At 29.7% G+C, this 21,468-nt stretch overlaps 1 protein-coding gene across 5 annotated transcripts in view; it reads right to left on the bottom strand.

The window, feature by feature from the left end:
- Positions 1-2,149: 2,149 nt before the first annotated feature.
- The window catches only part of LOC133188363 (rho GTPase-activating protein 15-like), a 43,650-nt gene continuing 24,331 nt past the window's right edge, over positions 2,150-21,468 (bottom strand). Inside the window, exons 5-17 of one of the 5 annotated variants that reach the window (XM_061323751.1) lie at positions 21,124-21,204; positions 18,152-18,202; positions 17,080-17,138; positions 16,471-16,651; positions 15,472-15,570; positions 13,337-13,424; positions 12,576-12,605; positions 9,718-9,840; positions 9,247-9,345; positions 6,791-6,868; positions 3,407-3,535; positions 2,840-2,945; positions 2,150-2,616 (exon numbers count right to left, since the gene is read on the bottom strand). In XM_061323751.1, coding sequence (XP_061179735.1) covers positions 2,445-2,616; positions 2,840-2,945; positions 3,407-3,535; positions 6,791-6,868; positions 9,247-9,345; positions 9,718-9,840; positions 12,576-12,605; positions 13,337-13,424; positions 15,472-15,570; positions 16,471-16,651; positions 17,080-17,138; positions 18,152-18,202; positions 21,124-21,204 — 1,296 coding nt within the window. In that variant the 3' untranslated portion in view covers positions 2,150-2,444. Of the gene's footprint in view, positions 2,617-2,839; positions 2,946-3,406; positions 3,536-6,790; positions 6,869-9,246; positions 9,346-9,717; positions 9,841-12,575; positions 12,606-13,336; positions 13,425-15,471; positions 15,571-16,470; positions 16,652-17,079; positions 17,139-18,151; positions 18,203-20,994; positions 21,205-21,468 lie in introns of all 5 variants that reach the window. The other 4 variants (XM_061323752.1, XM_061323748.1, XM_061323750.1 and 1 more) reach the window with 4 other exon arrangements.

The raw sequence follows: 21,468 nt of genomic DNA, 5'->3' as shown, positions 1-21,468 counted from the left end.
TTTGGCAGAGAGTGTGGACTGATGTTTCAAATTACCGTAATATAATAATTCAACATGCATGAAAGATAACTCTCAGCCAGGTATATATTTTTCTCTAACCCTGAAAAAATTTTGAACCATTTTTGTTTGTTTTAATTCAGAAATAAAAATTTTTCATTTAAAAAAAATAAATAAGGAAATATTTCTAAGGGAATGTATAAATGCAGTTTCTTACCAGATCGAAATACTGTAAATCACTTTTTATTTGCAAGAATGTTATTTTTGAATAAGTACATGAGGCTGCTGCTGCAAACATTTCATTCCTACTTCATATATCTGTATCATGAAAGATTATTTAAAACAATAACCAAAATATGTGAAATACCTAATAAATTACTAGTAAAATAAGGTGTTACGAAAGTTAAGTGATCTATTCTTTTACCACAAAAATCATATTTGACGAAATGGAAAATTCTTCTTTGAAATACATTCCATTTTTATACTGAAATGCAGATGTAAAGATATTTATCTCAAAAACGAAGATATCAGAAAATAGAACATATATATAGAAATACAGAAGAGAAATGTGAACAGTTGGTCCATTGTTGTAAAGAGAAATGTTAAGAAATTATAACCGGGTAACATTTGTGTCCCTTTGTATGTTTGAAAAATGTTTGGTTTGAAAAAAGTATGTCTAACTCAATTATTTTTCCATTCAAATACACAACATAAAAGTATATCAAAAGGAAAAAAATGAGTTCTGCTTAGAATCTGTGCTGCATCTCAATTGACTTTTAGATGATAAATATGACCCATAAACTTCGGATGGTACAGTGAAGAAACATTTTTAAAAAACATACCTGAAAAACATTATTATGCAGACTATAATTCAAACAATATTGGTGAAAAAAAGGCATCAACCACAAGCACCGATTAAAATAATCAGGAAAAAAATTCCTTGCCAAATTTGTAAGATTTTGCTTACAAGAATAATAATATTAAATTGAATTCATATCTATTTAAAGAAGAAATGCTTTCAAGAAAATAGACATACCAATAACAGAATTAAATAAGAATATCTGAATCATGCAGAATTACAGATAGGTTCACATAATGTAAAAACAGGAGATAAACCAGTGGAAATACCTGCTGAACCTGAATAACAAAAATGTACACAGGTTCAACGCTATCCACTGAATACCAAAGCATACTAATTACTTATATATCTAGAAAAAATTTACATATTCGTAACTAACCTCTAACGATAGTAGTAATCATTCTCTGCCTTCCAACTGCAATATTAGCAATAAAAGAAGAGTATTTAAATAAAATGGTAACAAGGGAAATTATGTTTGTCCCAATTATGTAATAAATTTACAGTCAAATCTTGCCATCTCCAACTAGACAGAACCTAGTTTAAACTAAATATCTGTGGATTCGAGATAACAAGGTTAAAAAACATAAGGACTACCATATTGCTTCAAAATATCCCTAGTATTCGAGATATTGGTGTTCCAGATAATGAAGTTTAACTGTAATTATGTTATACATTGTATATTGTTAGTAATACTCTCTGTAATGTCTGATTATAATTTGTTAACACATTTTTGCATTTAAGTAACTATCATTTAAATGACAATGATTTAAAAGATGTATACATAAATTATGAATTAAATGTAAATAAATATCTGTATTTAAAAATAGAACAGAATATATACATTAGGAATGTTACCAAAATGGAATGTTTTCATTGAGAACACATGCACATCTACATTTGAATAAACAAGCTGTTTTCAGTAAACGAAAAATTAATCTGTTTGGATGTGATTTCTTGTGAAACATTCATCATATTTAAATTTCAAGAAAAAAAAACTAAAATCTAAAACAAATGAATTTCTTGCTACTGACTAAGCTTTACAGCACATACAGTAGAGAATTTTAAAAAATCATTTGTCAAAAAATTTCTTTCAATTTTCACCATCAGATATTTAGCATTTAAATATAAAGGAAATCATTAATGTTTAAGCATAAAGCTAAATCTTAAACAGAAGAAGCTATAAATAAGTTTTGTAAATAGTTTGCAGACTTTGACAGCACTTTGTAGAAAGACAACAAAAACTCTCCATTTTGGCATATACTGAGCATTCTTTAACAGCCGGTCATCCTTGAAATCACTAATGACCTTGTAACATTTGACCTCTGACCTTGTCAGATAGGACAAATTCTCTACAGCTGTAACTGATGCCTCTGTATCTCTGATCTCTCATGTAGTTTTCATCTCAATAATTCCCAGACTGATTCCTCATTTTGAAAATCATCATCTTACTTTGAGCCTTAGCATAATACTTTTACTTGTATTTTTTCTTCTATCCCAATCTGACCAAGTTCTTTCATACACAGTATTTGTAGTCTAGAGCACGAAATAGAGAAAAAGTGCACTGTACACAAATCATGCTTCTTTTTTTTCACCTAAAAATATTTCTGTACTCCAAAAGACAGTACTCTACAATCCGACTCTGGTAAATCATATTGGCAGCTAAGTTTGGCGTTACAGTCTCTGGCCAAATTAACGTGGGGCCAAAGACTATGGCAACACTATGGACCTGCATCCGATTCTCCTTGCTATGCTCTATGACCCTACAATTAGAAGGACACCATTTGTTCATGTTTGCTTCTTTATTTATTTATTTTTATCTTTATCATTCTTTTGGAATTTAAAAAAAGAAGACAAATGCATTAATAAAGGACTGTAAAAAAAAAAAGACACACAAAGAAAGAATTATAAATTTACATATATTCAAGGTTGAAGATTTCCTATTAAGATCTCAAATGAAATATTTCTTATAAACTTCAGACTTACTTGCATAAGTGGGCAAGCAGGAATTTCAATGTTTCATAGTTATACTTTGGTAGTGTGTTGATTAAATCTCTCACGGCTTTTAAACGATCATTGTTCTTTTCCTTGCCTTTTTAAACAGTAAATGAAATGTTCCGTTAATTTACAAAAACTATAATATAGAAGGAAAGTCAGAAATCCAGGATCCAATTTTTATTATTATATGAAATATGATAAGAAAGACCTTTTATCATCATAGACAAAATTTTTCAATGGCAGAAAAAAACATTTCTTGATATTTCCAGTAAAAAATTATGCATTTCGGAATATCAAACATCATTATCTCGAGTATGATGGATGTGTCAAACTGAGTTTGAAGTCCAAGACACTTAAATTTTCTAAATATATTTTAACCTTGATATTTCAAATGCTCAAATATCTCAAATTATTTTCTTGTCTCCACTGAGTTCGAGATAATGAAGTTTGACTGTATATATAACAAAGAGTGATTTATAAAGATGACCTTAACAATCTCTTAGAGATGGAACAAAACATTGATTAACAAAGGCATATCAAAATCTTCCCTCTTACCTAGAGCAGGAATAAACTTGTCAAATACTCCAAAAGTGAACAAAGGCTCTTTTAATTCTCTGAAGAACAGTTTAAGGGAACCAGTTAAAACATGGATGTCCCAGCATTCATCCTCTAAGTTATAGTGGTCTGTAATGTAAGATGATGTGATGTCAGGAAATGAAGAAGTAGTCACATACAAGTTCTTAATTACTTTGGACAAATACTTAATATCATAATATGTTGTTGAAAGGTTGAAAGGTTCATTATACATGTAAGTAGTCTCAATTTTAGTAAGTGGTTAAGAACTTAAATGTAGAATTTGCATTAAATTTGTATGTCCCTATTAAGTTTCCAAACAGGCAGAACAAATAGTATATCATTCAAAATAACATTCATAAGTAAAAAAAAAAATTGTTATATAGCTATCACTATTTATTTGTATAAAACTAGCTACTAACCAAACAAATCTTATTAGAAGAAACACTCTGATGTTGAAATATTTTACTCTATCCGATTAGAAATTTAAATTAAATTTTCAAACAAAATCAAATAGGAATGATCTAAGTGCATTACTCATTCATAGACATGCTATTTTCATTTCATTTGTAAATTTGTCAAATTAAGTTCACACAAAATATGGCCAAATCACGTAATTTTATATATATCTCGTAATTTTGTGCAAATTCATGCTATAAAAGACAGAGAAGTTAAAGAAATTAAGAGTTAACTGAAATGCAGAATCAAAGTCTAGAGTTGTGCATACATTTGTAACATGTTTAATTATAATATTTCAAAAGTCAAATTTACTAAAACATTTTATCAAGTATGAAATTTTTTCAAATAGATTGCTCCAAAATAAATACTCTGATATTCTAAAAATCAATCAATGATATACAGTGGAGAGCAATGCAGACTAAGACAGTTATACTTTATTGTGTACTTCTTGTCTATTACCTTTCTGAGTCTCATTTAATGTGTTGCGCTCTGCATCTATTTATTGTTAAAATTAAGAGAGAAAAAATAAATACAAGCTATTTAAAAACATGCAGGGTTATTGCTTCCATTTTTGTTTTTAATCTCCTTTTATATACATGTAATCAACAGTGGTGAAATTGTTTTCTTCCCCTATCCACTTTCCAAATTCTCTTTTTTTAACAAAGTAACTGCACAGAGAGAGTTTCTCAGAATATGTTTATTGTAGTGATGCAGAAATTTTTAATAAAGGCTTGTCATCAAGAATTATTTTAATTTGACAGATACTATTAATTGTAATTATGAGGCCAAATTCCTCTGCCCAATTCCCATGAGATGAAGATAACAGGTACCTGCTTGATCAGAGAATCTCGAACAGAAATGATCAAGACTGTCACAGTCTTCTTACACTAACTCTTGAAGCTTTGTAGTTCATGTACCTCATGAATTTTCAAAAATTTAATTCATTTCTTATATTTACATTATTTTCTGATGAGTTGTAACAAATTACGCCATTCAACTGTCATTTTTAAAAGCAAAACAGTTTGCACTATAGTTTTGACGTCAAGTACAGTATAATGACATAACAATTGCGGTATTCATGCTCACCAATGGTAGTTCATGACAAAATGAACAGTCTTCTAATTTGCAAAGAATATTAATGAAAAATATTTGGAAATATATATATATATATATATATATATATATCTATATCTATATATATATATATATATATATATATATATATATATATATTAGCTGTACAGTATATCATGAAAAAAAATGTGTATTTTCTTGATTTTAAATAAGAAACTCTTAAGCTTACACCTACAGAGAATTCTCCCCTAAAACATACTTTAAAAAAAAAAAAAAAGATACCACCTTAATTTAAAGTCACAATGACCTCAATGTAGGGTGTGACATACTCTCTACTTAAGATGCATTAACTGACCAAGTTTGATGATTCTAAGTGTAATAGTTTTCCAGTCTTGCATGACCTTGACAGGATTTTGCCATATTTGGCTATATATCATCTTCATTGAAGGTCATTATGACCTAGTTTTATTGTATGACAAACCTTCTATCAGCTGATTAAGTTTGATTATTCTATCTTCACAGAACTTAATTTATGAGCCAAACATGAAAAAGCTAATAGACAGATGGACATGAACACCATAACATAATACAACCATCTTAGGAGGGGCGTATAAAACAAAATTAAGGAACTGATATAACAACCCAACCAGTAAGTCATATATCCAGGTCTTAATTTTAACATACATATCCTATAATACAGAACTCTTTATTTTAACTTTACAAGTTATGATTAGTAAAACAGAAACATGCTACTAATCTGTATTTAAATTGTTAACATAAATTCACGTCAAGTTAATAAAAATTTAAATAAATGTTAGGAAGTATTATGTCATAAAAGATTATGTTCCATGCATTTATTTTTTTTTTATTATTTCAATACAGTGCTGAATATAATTATAAACTCTGCTTCTGTACTTATTTTACATGAGAAAATATTTAAAGCTAGCTGATATTCACAGTGTATGTCATTGAAGTGTACAGTAACATATATTCATATGCAGATTTACAGCAATTATGTATAAATATGATATTCATATGTAAAATATACACTACAATAAGCACTTATTAATTTCAGCATAATTTCCCTAATTTTGGCCAAGGATATACAATAATTGCTGCCCTATACAAGGTCAATACAGTCTTTTTCTCTCCAAGAAGGACAGTATTTACAAAATGTTTAAGTGTTAGGGAATCTGAATCAGACTGGCAAGGTGAATATTATTCTTTGAGTAAAATGATTGTTTTGAGCATATACAATAATTGTTTCATAATAATTATGAACACATCGATTTGCAAGACACATCTTTTTTTCTGTTTTCATTAACTCAAACCATCAACTCATATCCCTGAAGAGTACTCTTGATTGTACTGCTTGAAATGTCATACAATTATGACATCATGATTATATGTTTAAATAAAGAAACCCGACATATCACAATTACAAACTAGAATTTCTATTTATGTTTACATGTCAATGGCACACAAGGTGAATGTTATATATTTTCAAAATGTTAACTAAAGATTTCAACCAATCAGAAAGAGGGATATCTCTTGCTTATCAGTATTTCATAATTTAATGGACAAGAGTAAAATATAATTGCTAAAATGTCATACATTATACTAATAACCAACTTTCAGCTCTCACCTTCATCCATCTGGCAAAGAATGCTTTTATTCCCCACCCCACCCCCTTCCATTTCAATTCTTACATAATCCATCAAGGTGCCTCAGGGCTCAATAAAATATGAAAATTATTACCATGCCTGCAAGATCCAGGAATTTTATACTTAAAATGACCTTGACCTATCTGTAAACCATTTGTTCATCTCTTACCTTGATCAACCTGGCACCTGAGTTTCTGGATTTGAGCAAGATTTCCACTTATCCTGTACATCCCATCATGATCCAGACCTATAAATACAGAGTAGGAACCTTAGGAAGGAATAGACATATAGAAATAATATCTACAACACTCACATGAATAATATCAATTATCAAATCATGGTAACATCTTCTTGCTTCTTCATATAATTTGTTATATAATAATAATAAAATATATTGCAATGTACAAAGGAAGGTTAAGGTTTCCCGTAAAATATCACACTACATCTTATGCAGCCACTTCTCTGAACTACCAAGATATGATGGCATAATGCAATATGACATCTAGACACAGCAAACTTGAGAAGTCATGACGGGGAGAGTGTCATAAAGTTCACATCTTATTTCAATCCATGAGTAAAGTATTAAATGTTATTGTAAAACTCACGTCTTGACTGTTGTTTTCATATCAGGGTGTGTAATTATTATTGAATATTAAATATTTACTTTGTTAAATGACTCTGGATTGAAATTGAGTGTATTCAATGAATATTACAAAACTTTGAAAAAAAAATTCAAAAATTTTTACTTGGTAATAACTTTTGAATGAGAGAAGAGAGGGCATTGAATCATATTTCATATGTGCATATTACCTTTTACCTTGCCAAATTTACCTCTTCTTTTTTTACCTTGTGACCTTAACCTTTAAGTTTAACCCATAATACTTTTCAAAACTTCATGACTTTGACCTAGAAGTTTGGCCTACTTAACTAAAATTTAAACTTTGGTCCTTACTTTTGCTCCAGAAAAGCAGGACTTTCATATTTTTTTCATATGTGAATTACTTGTGACTAGACCTTTTAGATTGTACATGTACTATATTTGAACTCATGACCTTCATCTTGAAGTTTGTACACTTTTAAGAAACTTTAATTTTCATGGATGCAACTCTAAATCATTCTAAAATTTAAATTTTTCTTTTTATGATGGACTGCCAAGACAGGATACACAGACAAGACAGTTAAAATATGGCATAAATAATTGCATCTAACCACTGAGACACCAAAAGTGGGGTACCAAAATTCTTAGAATTTGCTTGTTTAGCTTTATGAAGCATTAAGAATTTTCATGCTTTCAAATACTGCAGGTTTTAACAAAACATTCTACCCAAAAAAATACATTATTCAACTGAGGCTTTAACATGGAGTCATGTTTGGTGCTTTGCAAATGCAGAGCCAAATCCAGAAATGTATTTTGTCCAGTATTCTATAAACTGTGACTCATGCCTTATTTGTACAGATCATTTATTTACAAGCTGGTACTTATAAGTATTACTAAGCACCCTAATTAATAAGATCAAAATATTTTAGTAATGAAGAGTATGTTGGATGTTTTAATATCCTTTTTACAAAAATACAGAAAAAACTAGAAATATGTCCATAGGACATGAATGCCCCGCCGAGGGTATATTAGTAACACAACATTTTAACACAAATTGAGAAAAGTGAGGTCAAGGTGAAAGGAAAGGTCAAGGTGAAAAAATATTGATGCAGTTGAATAGCTTACATCAGTATGTATCACCATATGCAGTTTGACACTAATTTAAGAAAAGTGAGGTCAAGGTGAAAGGAAAGGTCAAGGTCAAAAATTGTTGATGCAGTTGAAAATGTTACATCAGTATGTATTAGCATATGAAGTTTGATAAAAATATTAGGAATGGTTTCTTTAAAACTGAGCTAAACAATAATTTAAGAAAAGTGAGGTCAAGGTTAAAGGAAAGGTCAAGGTCAAAAAATATTGATGCAGTTGAATAGCTCTCATCAGTATGTATCAGCATATGAAGTATGATAACACTATCTTGAATGGTATCTTTAAAACTGAGCTAAACACTTATTTAAGAAAAGTGAGGTCAAGGTCAAAGGAAAGGTCAAGGTAAAAAATATTGATGCAGTTGAATAGCTCTCATCAGTATGTATCAGCATATGAAGTTTGTTAAAAATATCTTGAATGGTTTCATTAAATCTGAGCTAAACACTAATTCAGAGGTCAAGGTCAAAAGAAAGGTCAAGGTCAAAAAATGTTGATGCAGTTGAATAGTTTACATCAGTATGTATCAACATATGAAGTTTGATTACACTATCTTGAATGGTATCTTTAAAACTGAGCTAAACACTAATTTAAGAAAAGTGAGGTCAAGGTCAAAGGAAAGGTCAAGGTCAAAAAATGTTGATGCAGTTGCATAGCTCTCATCAATATCTATCAGCATATGAAGTTTGATAAAAATATCTTGGATAGTTTCTTTGAAACTGAGCTTTGAACAGAGCTAAATGCAAAGTGTGACGGAAGGACAGATGGAAGGACGGAAGGACAGAAGGATGGAAGGAAGGAAGACGGACATGACAAACACTATATGCCCCGGCCATATTCATGGCGGGGCATAAAAACATGTCCCATTAAGTGAGAGTGACCTTTCTTCTCTATCGCCACAACACATTTCTGCACAAATTTAGGAATCTTTCCTTTTTCTCTCTCACAAAGTTGTTTAAGATGAGCTCCAAAAACAGCATCTGAAAAAAAGTGCAAAATTTTCTATCTAAATATCACAAGTTTAATCCTGCTTGTAAAGATGTGTCAAAATTATGAACTAATCAATGTATGTAAAACTTATAGAAATAGATTTCACTTGACAATAATTGTAATGATAAAGCTTTCAAAAAGCAAAAAGTGTGTAAAATTATACTTCAGATACAGTGGCTATCAAAAAAAAATTAAGCACATACTTGTGCATTCATATTAACATTTTCAATTGATAATTATTAAAAAAAAAAAAATAGGATTTTTAATTGGATAGAAAAATTTCTTAATTCTCAAGGGATAACTGTGTGTGGCACAATAAGTATACAAGAAATGGCTGAATTGAAGGATTTACAAGTAATTACCCTTGATAATGCCCTTTTGCTCAAGAGACTCTTTTGTGGGTCTTGATTTTAAGAAGTTGAATAGTTTGGTCCTCATTTTGCCCCTCTCCAAACTTCCTTCCTCATTAGAACTTCCTTTTCTGACTGAAATGTTATTTATCAACAAAATTAAATACGAAGAGAAAAAAAATTAAATACATTATCTTAGATAAGCCAGTATACAGTAACCACTCAATAAAACTGATTATATCTTATATATACAGGAAAGGGTGTAATTTCTTAAGATAAAAATAGTTATATATAAACAAAAATATCTAAAATTTTCAAAACTCTTAAAGCTAAGTTATGCAACATTTAAATCTGGTTCATAACATGGATCAAAATATTGAACCGAAAGTAAAATCAGTCTGTTTTGCAATATGATGCAAATATATTTATATGCATGATGTCAGTAATTTTTGGAAATGCATATACAGTAAAACTGGGTTATAGCAAAGTCCTTGGGACCTGTTAATTTACTTCACTATATCTGTAACTTGTTGTATATCCATAAAATGAATTTATTAAATTATATATAGCAAATTCACAATACCAGTACACATTTTCCTTTTAAGTATGACTACAAAATATGTTCGGGTAAGTATTAAATACAGACATTATCTTGCAGAACTAAAAATTTCAGATGAATTTAATTTCAAACATAAATACTTGTGAAAAAATGTCATTTTAATGCTTTGAATTTTATTTTAAATGATGTACATTACATTATTTTTATCTTCTACAGGTCACAAAATCAATTCGCTACATCTGTAATTTTTTTTTTTTTTAAATCTCATTTCAATATTACAAGGAATTGTTAAAATTTTGCCTGGGATCCCCAAAAAACTTCATTAAATCCAAAAATTCGCTATATCCATGTTAATACTTAACAAGTTTTACTGTATTGAGAAATAATATATACTAGGTGTAAAATAAATTTCAAAAAAAAAAAAAAAAGGCATGTATTGGGTAACAATATGTTTAATTTGATAGGTGTTATTAAGCAGTAGTTTCCATTTTTTTCATTATATTATATATATTTTAAAGTTATTATTACAAAAAATATAACAAATCAATTTGATCTAAGACTTTCATAGATTTTTTTCTGGTGTGTAACACCTGAAATATATGCATGTAGATACAGTAAAACTTGTTTAGTATGAACATGGATATAGCGAATTTACAGATATAGCAAATTTCTTTGCAATCCCTGGCGAAATTCTTAACAGTTCCTTTAAAATTTTAGGGATATAATGAACTCGGATAAAGCAAATTTACCATTATAGCAAACTGATTTTGTGTCCCCTAAAAGTTAACAATCATGAATTACATCTTTTATTGCGAATTTTTAAAGATCTAAATTTTTTTAAATGTGAACTGATATTAATTTTTTAACTATTTATATTTGAAACTCAATTCATCTGAAAACTTTTGAACTCCTGGGTAAATATTGTAATGTATACTTCCCTAAATACATTTGGTAGTCATATATATACATGAATGGAAAAAATCTTTATTGCAAATTCGCTATGTATACTTTAAGGAAATCTTTATATGGATATAACAAATTACAGATATAGCAAAGTAAATTTGCAGGTCCCCAGAACTTTGCTATAATCAGGTTTTACTGTACACAGGTTTACTTATTTTAACATACATATAATGTTTTATGTTAATGTTCCATATTATAATCAATCATGTTCCTTAATCACTGTAAAATTTGAAAGTCAAAATCACAGTCAATCACTACGTTATCATTATGAAAATGTTGTTTGTTTGTTTGTTGTTTAACATCCCCCTAGAGAATTTTTTCACTCATACGAGACGCCACCACTTGCCAGTGAAGGGCTGCAAATTTTGACCTATACTTGGCACTCAGGGCCATTGAGCAGTGACGGATCTTTTTCATGAAAATATTTTCAATGAGTTTTACCTTCCAGATCACAAAGGAATTAAAACATACACTCTTTGTCGGCCTTTAAACTGCATCAAAAAATTTCTTTGCAAAATACGGTTTAACTTTGGTATCTCAAACACTGATATCTTGAATACCATGAATATATCAAAGTGATTTGGAAGTCCCAAAGTTTAACACTTATCCTATGAGTATTTTGCCATAAATATCTCAAATTCTTGGATATCTCCAGGTTTTTTCTCAGTCCAACTGAGCTCAAGATAATGACATTTGACTGTATAATAAACATGGCAGTTTGAATCTTTATACATAAATTAAAAATTTGAAAATTATAATTAAAAGGATTATGAGATTAAAGCTTTGGAATGTGTTAAATGAATGAGCTAGGATAAAAGTGTTAAGTTTAAAAGGAAATGAAATTGAAAATCCTTAATTTCATTACTAAAAATGAAACAAAGAAAAAAGTAAAAGTTTTTTGCAAATTCAAAGTAAAATTATAATTAAACAAACTGATTAAATTACTACAGTTCTTCAAATTAGTCGTTGACAAGTATATTTTCAAGTACTGACAAATACCGAAATACATTCATTTCAAGAATCATCTCACTTTTTAATAAACTTTACAATTTATTTATATAATGAGCTTCTAAAATAATATATTCATAAAACCCATCAAACTTCTCACATAAATTTGTCTGTAGCATATGTATGGGACTTAGTATGATTTAAAAAGTAAAGCTAATTAAAGAATTAAATTGCATTAAACAGAGCTTCTATTACATGGTGATATTGATGTCAACATTTTCTTTCATTTTTTGCAACCTCTGTAAATTTAGAATAATTCTTGCAATATTTATGACATTACTTATTAGAATTCTGTTAAATCAGAGAGAATTATAAAAGCAAGAGATGAGATGAATATTACCTAATGTTAATGATTCCTTTGAGGGGCTTGCTAATGTAATAATAATTAATGTAATGTAACAATAATGTAATAATAATGTAATGTAACAATAATGTAATAATAATGTAATGTAATAATAATGATGAAACATTTACATTTATATACAATGCTTTTAAATACGCTAGTAAATTTAGCTGAATTTTTCTTAGAATACAATTAATGAACGAATTAGTCAGAAAAAACTTATCATCTTATTTTAAGTAATACCGAAACTTTTGTCATTTCACAAAATATTTTATAAACATGTTCTTCATAAATATGTAAACTAACCAACAGTCCACACACATATGTTCAATAAAGATTTGCATTCACCTTTTTAATTATCAATTTAAAATGCATTTATTTAAAATTAGCCAAACAATAAAAACTAATTCCCTTTCACTGTAATAATTTCTCTGACATGATATTAACAGCTTCCCCAACCAATTGCAATTTCCAGTTTTTTTGAGAAAATCAGAAAGAGGTCTAACAGTGTAAATATTCATTTATCAAATTATTACATTTTACTCTTATTAGGGAAATGTCTTGTTTTGGAGAACTATAATAAGATATTTGTAGGTTTGAAACAAATATGTTACAAATCCTAACTGCATGTACAAGGAAAACATAAAATCCAAGAATACATACATCGAAATGAAATGAAAATAAGAGGAAGATTCTTATAAACTGATGAATATAGGTACATTATAAAAAGGACAGCAGCCAATATGGTAAAAACCTACTTTTAAAGGAAGGTTTTTTCTTTGGCAATTTTTCTGGTTCCGGCCTTAACTGTGACGGTGAAGGTGGTGTGACATCTGTAGATCCTCCCTGTATTAAAAATAGAAGTCATTGAGAGTATGAACCATTTAGCCAGGGTTCAACATTCAACTTTCGAATGAGAGAAGATACAGATTTCATATATCACATTTGCATTGCTTTTGACAAGTCCTTTGACATACTAATCAAAAATTTTAATACTAGTTATAACTTTTGAAGGAGGGAAGATTTGGCTTTCCTATTTCACATGTACATTACATATTGACATCAACTTTTAAAAAGTACAAAGTACTACAATATCACTTTTGAACTCATGACCTTAAAACTTGATTGATCTACTTTTCAAAAATTTTAACATTGGCCATAACTTTACATTGAGAGAAGATATGGCTTTCATATTTCACATGTCCATTACTTGTGACATGAACTTTCCGAATGTACTACAGTCAAACTTTGTTATCTCGAGCTCAATGGGACTGAGAAAAACTTTGAGATATCCAAGGGTTCCAGATATCGAGGGTAAAATACTTAAGAAATACATGGTTAGGACTTCACAACCACTTCAACATATCCATGGTATTTGAGATATCCGTGTTCGAGATACCAAAGTTCAACTGTATATTTTTTACCTTGTGACCCTGACCTTGAAGTTTGACCTACTTTTCAAAAATTTTAATATTGGTAATAACTTTTGAAAGAGGGAAGATATTGTTATTCTTTTTCACCTGTACATTACCTGTGACATCATCTTTCCAGAAGTACTATCAATTTTAACCTCATGACCTTGACCTGGAAGTTTGACCCACTCAAAAATTTAAACATTGGTTATAACTTTTGAAAAAGGATAGGGCTAACATAAATTATTTCTATGGTGCATTACCAGTGGTATCACCTTTCCAGAAGTACTACCATTTTTTGACCTCATGACCTTGACCTTATAATTTGTCCTAATTTTTCCTTTTTTTTTTACTTTTTCTGTAGCTTTTGAACCTAAAGAGAAATGGTTTTCATACTGCTACATGTCCATAGCCTGTGTCAAGACCTTTCCCCATATAAGATGATTTTTTGCCTCATTCAATTGACTTTGAAATTAGATAATGTACTTTTCCAAAATTTAACCTTGGTCAAAGCTTTCGCACCTAACAGACAGGGCTTTCATATTTTTTTCCTTTGTGCTTTACTTGTGACATTCAGAATGTACTATGATTTTTGACCTCATCCTCATGACCTAGACCAGTTTGACTTTCAAAAACTCTCTTCACTGTAACCTTTTGATGCAACATTTATGCAGTTTTGGTCTGATAGGGCTTGCAGTTACTTGGGAATGGTCTTATCTAAAAACTTAAAACTATAGTCACTCATCCAGAAAATGTAAGTCTGACTCAAATCTGAAGCAGGTTTGAGAGATTTCATCATTTAAAGTTTTTAACTGCAATATATTACAATTTTAATTGAGCTTTGATTTTTGTATCAAATAATGGGCCAAATTCAGGCATCACCATGTCTTTTCCTTTTAAATTAATAGAACAACTATAAAAAAAAATCATTAGGAAAAGACCCAGAAAGTTTTTGGACTAAAAAAAGACAGGCAGACATAATGATTACTATAAGACACCCACAGATCCTTGCAGTGCCCTAATAAGGTTTGATGCTTAAGTAAATTTTAACCTCTCCAATACAGAGTTATCAAGTAAATGAATAGAATTCAATCAAAAAGATTGAATGCTCTTTTCTTGAAGTTCTTGCATTGCAGAATATCGTACACAAGTAAAACTCTTCTAATACTGAACAGTAATATTTGTTAATTAAGATGTCAAATATTTGAATTCCAGCTTCTCACTCTATAAACACAACACAAGCTCATCAATCATTTAAGATGCCTATTTCTGAACTAAAGTTATACAGTTGAACTTTGGTATCTTGAAAACAATATCTCAAATACCATGGATATGTCCAAGTGATGTCCCAAACACTTTTCTTTATGTATTTTAAGCTCAATATCTCAAACCCTTGGATATATTGAAGTTTTTTTTCTAGGTCCCATTAAGTTTGAGATAAGGTTTGACTGTACGAGTTCTATGTTAGAAAGACAACTCACCAGACTTCTTATTGTTTTATCTATTTGAGTTAGCCAACTTATCATCATGATGTCATCCTCAAACTGTAGTATATACTGGTCTCCTTGGCTCGTAGTCAACTGTAAATAAACTCTGTCATTTCAATCATAACCATTTTATTCTTAACATATCAATACACAATCTTCATTACTTAACCTCTGATTGTGGAGGAAATACAAATATTGGTCATTTTAATATCTGTTTTAAACATTTTAAAATAAAAACTAGAGGAACTTTGAACAATGACCTTACAAAATTAACCCCCGCTCCCCTAAAAATATAATGGCAAAGTTCATGTAAGCCCAAATATGTGTTTGATCGAAAGATTAAATAGGAGGTGCACAATGAAACTATGTAATTAAGATTTTAGAAAAGTCTCATTAAATATATTCAGTGGTATTTTTGAAGTTACAGATAAGGGAGGGGTACCTACTCACCCCATATTATAGAAAGAATGGCAGTTTCCATGTTTTGCTATAGTAAACTTCATATGTGTCTGATCAATACATTAAATAAAAGGTGCACAATGGCACTATGTCATAAAGTCTCTGTAAAAGTCTCATTCAATTTTATTCAGTAATATAGGATGAGTTGCCAAAAAAACATGGGTACCCCCCTCCCCACTCTTTATTATAGAGTGAATGGCTGTGACCATGTTTTGCTATGGGAAACTCCAAATATGTTTAATGAAAATGTAAAATAGGAGGTGCACAATGGCACCATGTAATAATCCAGATTTTATCAAAGTCTCATTAAGTTTTATTGAGTGGTAAAGGAGGAGTTGTGGATAAGAGATGGGAACCCCCCAGCATAACAGATGGAAGAACAGACAGACAAGTGGACAGACACCCCCTTTTCAAGCGTGGGGTATAATGAGCAGTATGTGAAAAATTGTCAATTCTTGGACTGAAAGAGACAGTCTTCCATTGCCATAAACATTTTGTTGTTTCTTTGTTATGAGTTATAGCCACTCCCTTTACCTTTAAATACTTCTTGTTAGCCTTTTCCTTGCCATGCTTTTCTACCATCCCCCCATGTAAGGGTACTATAAACTCTGGTCTTCCATTTGGGGAACCTGGCTGGCTTTTTGATGCCCTTAGATCCTTATAAAACACCATATTAGAGCCAGATAGCTTGACAAAGTTCTGGTTTGAACTTTTTCTGAAAAATTTAATATAAAATATTTTTGTCATCTGAGAATCATATTAAAATGCTATCCCCCTATATCCATGTATCCAGAATATCAAAACACTATGACAGGGTTTTACTGTTCCATGCAGTGAAGTTGATGGTTTTTTAATATTTACAATCAGATAATTGCACAATGTTTTAAAAATCTCTGCAGAAAGCAGGATTTTTAATATTCCATGCAGAAAGTTAGGCAGTGATTTCAATTTCCATTCAAAGAATATGTAGTTATATACTCTTTCAATGAATGTAAAAACATTATCCTTATATTTTCTTCATATTAAATTCTACTGCATAGATTATCAAACACCACCTTTCAGCATGGACTATTAAGAAATTAAAGTGAAAGCAAAAACATTATTTCATGCCCCACATGAAAAATCAAAGGGAAGAACTCTTACTTCTTTGGTTTTCCAGCCTCCATGACTTTGGCAACCTTGAAAGTTCCTGAGAGTCCCTCCTGTACAAAATGTCAAATAATAAATTATGCTAATGCTTTGTTTTGTAAAATGCAATTTGATTTGCTAATGGACTGATGTTTGAGGTCGTTAAATGAGTATTAACAAGAGTTAAAGCTTTTGAATGTGACGTCATAATAGAACAACGCAAAACATGCTGCTTCACGATGTACTTCATATAACCAAAAAAAATAAGATGTAAACATCAAACAAAATGCATAAATTGCATTAAAATAGTAATAACTACATGTATTTCCTCATTTGTAAATTGCGACTGTTAATGCTGATTTAAGGGTTGCAAACATCCACTTGACCAGTTCCGATGATGTGTTGCCAGTAAAACTCAGTTTGCGACTGTAAAATCAGCATTAACAGTCACAGAAAACAAATGAGAAGACAGCTATTCCCAGATTTTTTGTCTCTGTTTTCTTCATTATTTGTTGCAACATTGCTACAGAAACAGAATATTTGGAAGGAACTTCAAAATTTTTTTTTAGATCAGTGCAATGTACAACCTCTTGAAAAATTGACATCTCTAGTTTATATATATGCATATGAATTGCCCCCTTTTTTCAGGTAAGTTGTCAATTTTTTCCCTTATAATGCCCCCCCCCCCCCATTCAAAATTGATCTTATATACGTGCCTGACATTTATTTTTCTACATTGCATCTAAACAAAAAATTTAAAATGCCAAATTAAGATGACTGGTAATTAAATTAAACGTTTATTTTAACCCCGCTTCTCTCATTGAGTTTGGATAGGGCTTAAAAATAAACAAGATGGCATGGATTGCTTAATAAGTTTGCAACATTTAATCACTGAATCATATAATAATACAATTATTGCTGTTTTTTCAGTTAATACAATGATTTAGCCACCTTCAAAGTACAATATTCACCTCGTCCTTTGAACTCAGTGAATATAGTACTCCTCAGGTGGCAAAAACATCATGCTGACCTCAAAAACAGTGCTAATTGTATAATGTTTTACATACACCAGTATATATAATATCACCTGCATCTGTGGAGCCACTGTTGCACTTCTTTGGTCATTGGAAACACTTTCCTACAATAACAAGGTCAACGTCATTCCAAAACATTACACTGCAGAATAGTACAAGTAACATAAAATACAAGTTAAATAGCTCTCTTTCTTGAAAAACTGTAATCCTTTCATCTCTATGTAGAATATTTACAAAAATGATACAGAGGTAATCTGATGTCTTATAAATCTTAAAATTTATTTTCACAATTAGCATTATTGAAACAAAGAAAATATTAAAAATATTTTTCATTTATATTTTATAGATATTTGCTTTATAGTCATAGAACCTTCCAAAGCTGTGAGAAAATTTATATGAACTGATTTCATTGTAGGATTCAAGCTGCAAGGCTGCCTTATATGATTTTTATAATAATTAATTATGTTTTCTTTAATCTAACAAAAATATATATTTAGAACAGAATCTTTGGACCACTTCATGCACAGAATACATCAATTCAAAGTGCATGTTTTGATTGAAGCTTGTTTAGTCAATACCACACTATATATATGTACCCTTATAAATAACTTTGCATTTTATTTATATATATTTATTATTTTTAATTTATGCTTTGTTATGCATTACATCAAGAAAAGGTTTTTTTTTTTTATTATAAAATTATGAATTAATTTAAAAACTCTGCATGACCTTAATGTAGAAAGAACCAGAAAAGTTTTTTAAAAAGATTATAATAATGAACAAAAGTGATTGAATCAGATTATATATCGTTCAATAAGTAAATGATATTTGGTAGCTGTGCACAATTATCTAAAGTCATTATCAATAAAAGTATAATCAAAACTCATAAACACATGATAAAACAAAATCATGCTAAATTCATCCAAAGACAGTAAAAAGTTGCCTCTCTCAAAAACATGCAAAGTTTTAATTTATTCACACACACACACACACACACACACACACACACACACATAAATATGATATCATTGCTAGCACACAATTATTATGCAATGATTCATGCTGTCTAGCTTTTGTTTTCAGATTTTGTGGTAAGTACATATTAAGTCAGATTCATTAAATCAAACCTTAAATCTAAAATGTTACCAAGAATTAATCAAAAATATGATTTTAAAAAGCAAAAAATTTCTTCTTTTTTTAAAAAAAAAAATAATTAATAAATTCTGATACATCATATTTTCTTTTAATTCAATGGTCTAATTTGTATTTTAAGTTATTTTGCATTTAGCATTTTGAATAAAAATTTAAACTTTGGTTATTTTAAGAATATAAAAGATAAATAATTACGTTTTAATCAACATTTAATTCAATTTTTATTAGCAACTCAATTCAAATACCTGTGAAATGGGTTACATTTATCTCTAGTATTAAATTTAAATTTATGACAAACTGTTATTCATGGATAAATAATGACCTTCATACACAGTTTATTGTCATGGTAACTTTCCTAGGATACAGATATGAAATACAAATCACATATTCAGAATTTCCTCATCAGGTAAGTTATTATTTTAAAAAATTCAAAACTTTTATGATTGAGCTTCTTTTCACAGCCTCTGGTGACATTTTTAAAAGAATTAAATCCTATGGTCACTTTTTTACGTTTGTTCTGTATATGTATTACAATTTCTTTTTGATTGCCTGTGACCTTGAGGACTCTCTCACACTGAGACACTGAGAAAATTATATTGTATACAGGGGAAAATACTGAGCTTATTTATATTATTTTCAACATAGGGTGCCTAGCTTTTACATGTACCCTCAGGAAAAATGTTCTCAGTCAACAAAGTTTTGATGAGCAGAAATCACTGTTGTTTACCCAAGAGGGGAAAAATGCAGATGAAGTGTTCAATTGATTTATCTTGGCCTATCAAAAATGTTAAAAATGCTTGAATTGATTAAAAATTGATTGATAAACTTTAGATTTCAATTTATTTATTTTAGATCTATGGGCAGATTACTCTTAACTACATAAAAATTCCACGTAATCAGAACTCTTTGGTGTGCAGTTACAGTCAAGGGAACTTAATTAAGTTCTACTAAATGCTTCTTGGATTTATTATGTCTAACACCAATTTTAAATTTCAGTTTCCCTGCTGAACATTTATATTTAATTTATAGAAAATTAACTTAAAGACATCATCTGAACTACATGTTGACATGCACTTAAGGAGTTATTTTCGGACATAATTCTTAAAGCTTAAGGTTCCAAGGATATTAAATTTTATTTTACTTTTTAATTTAATTTAAATCTAATTTAATTTAATTTAATTTAATCTACATCTTAATAAACTAGCTCCTAAAAGTTACTTTATTTAGATGTGGAATTAAAATGAAATTTAGTGGATGCAATCAACTGCTCTTGCAACAAAATGGACAAAACATTTCCAGTTAAAGTTTATCAATGTCAAGATCTGCATAGAAAAGAAACGTAAAGTAACTGATTTAGACACAGTGTATTATCAAAGTCTGATTGAGAAAAATTTTTACAGAATTCCATAAAAAATATTATTTCACAAAAATGTATGCTCAACACGTAAAAAGCTGAAATGAAAAGAAAGCCAATATAATTAAGTATAATATCAGCAAAGGAAAAACAAAGGGATGATAAGTTAACCAACCAACAAATGGATAAAGAAAAGTTTTCCTGGTTTCATGCATATACATAATGGCCAGTTTAAAACAAACTAAGGAGAAATTTAAAACAACTAAAATCTGAACAATTTTTAACTTAGAAAATGAAAGGCTGGTTTTCAATGCATTAAAAGCAAATCATTAACAAGTAAAATGGAGAATTTTTCTCAATTAGTCCACCCTTGTCACCATGACAACATACCATTATGAGAGGGGTAGACATGTTGGCAGGCAAAGTTTGCGACTTTGGAATTTGTGCAGATGCATGTATGGTAGGCATATAGGGCTGAAAGTTAATTTTGTTCCCAATGATCAAGGATTGGGCTTTTACCGATCGTGCCATTCGGGGGGACCTGCTAGGGGAACGTGTAGGAGGGGGCCCAACAGGGGGCGGACTACTTGGTTCATCAATCTGTAAAAAAAGCATAAACAGAGAAAAATGTTCTGATTAGTCATTTAGTCAATTAAAATGATAATGCACATTGTTAAAAACTATAGCATGCATTAACAAAGATTCAGCAACTCTTTTTTTTCTGGAGGATTAGTCTTGGCAACATTTCAACAAAATATTAGAATATGCACATATATATTCAGGGCTTTAAATTGTCTATATTTGGAGCCCATCCCCAATTCAAAAAAGAAATTTTTTTTCTAACTGAATGTGTTGATTTTTCCA

Source organism: Saccostrea echinata, unplaced genomic scaffold, assembly GCF_033153115.1.
Source record: "Saccostrea echinata isolate AGI-Se365-2 ecotype Australia unplaced genomic scaffold, CSIRO_AGI_Sech_v1 ptg000016l, whole genome shotgun sequence".
NCBI classification, from domain to species: domain Eukaryota; kingdom Metazoa; phylum Mollusca; class Bivalvia; order Ostreida; family Ostreidae; genus Saccostrea; species Saccostrea echinata.
This window is presented reverse-complemented; position numbering and strand designations above follow the sequence as displayed.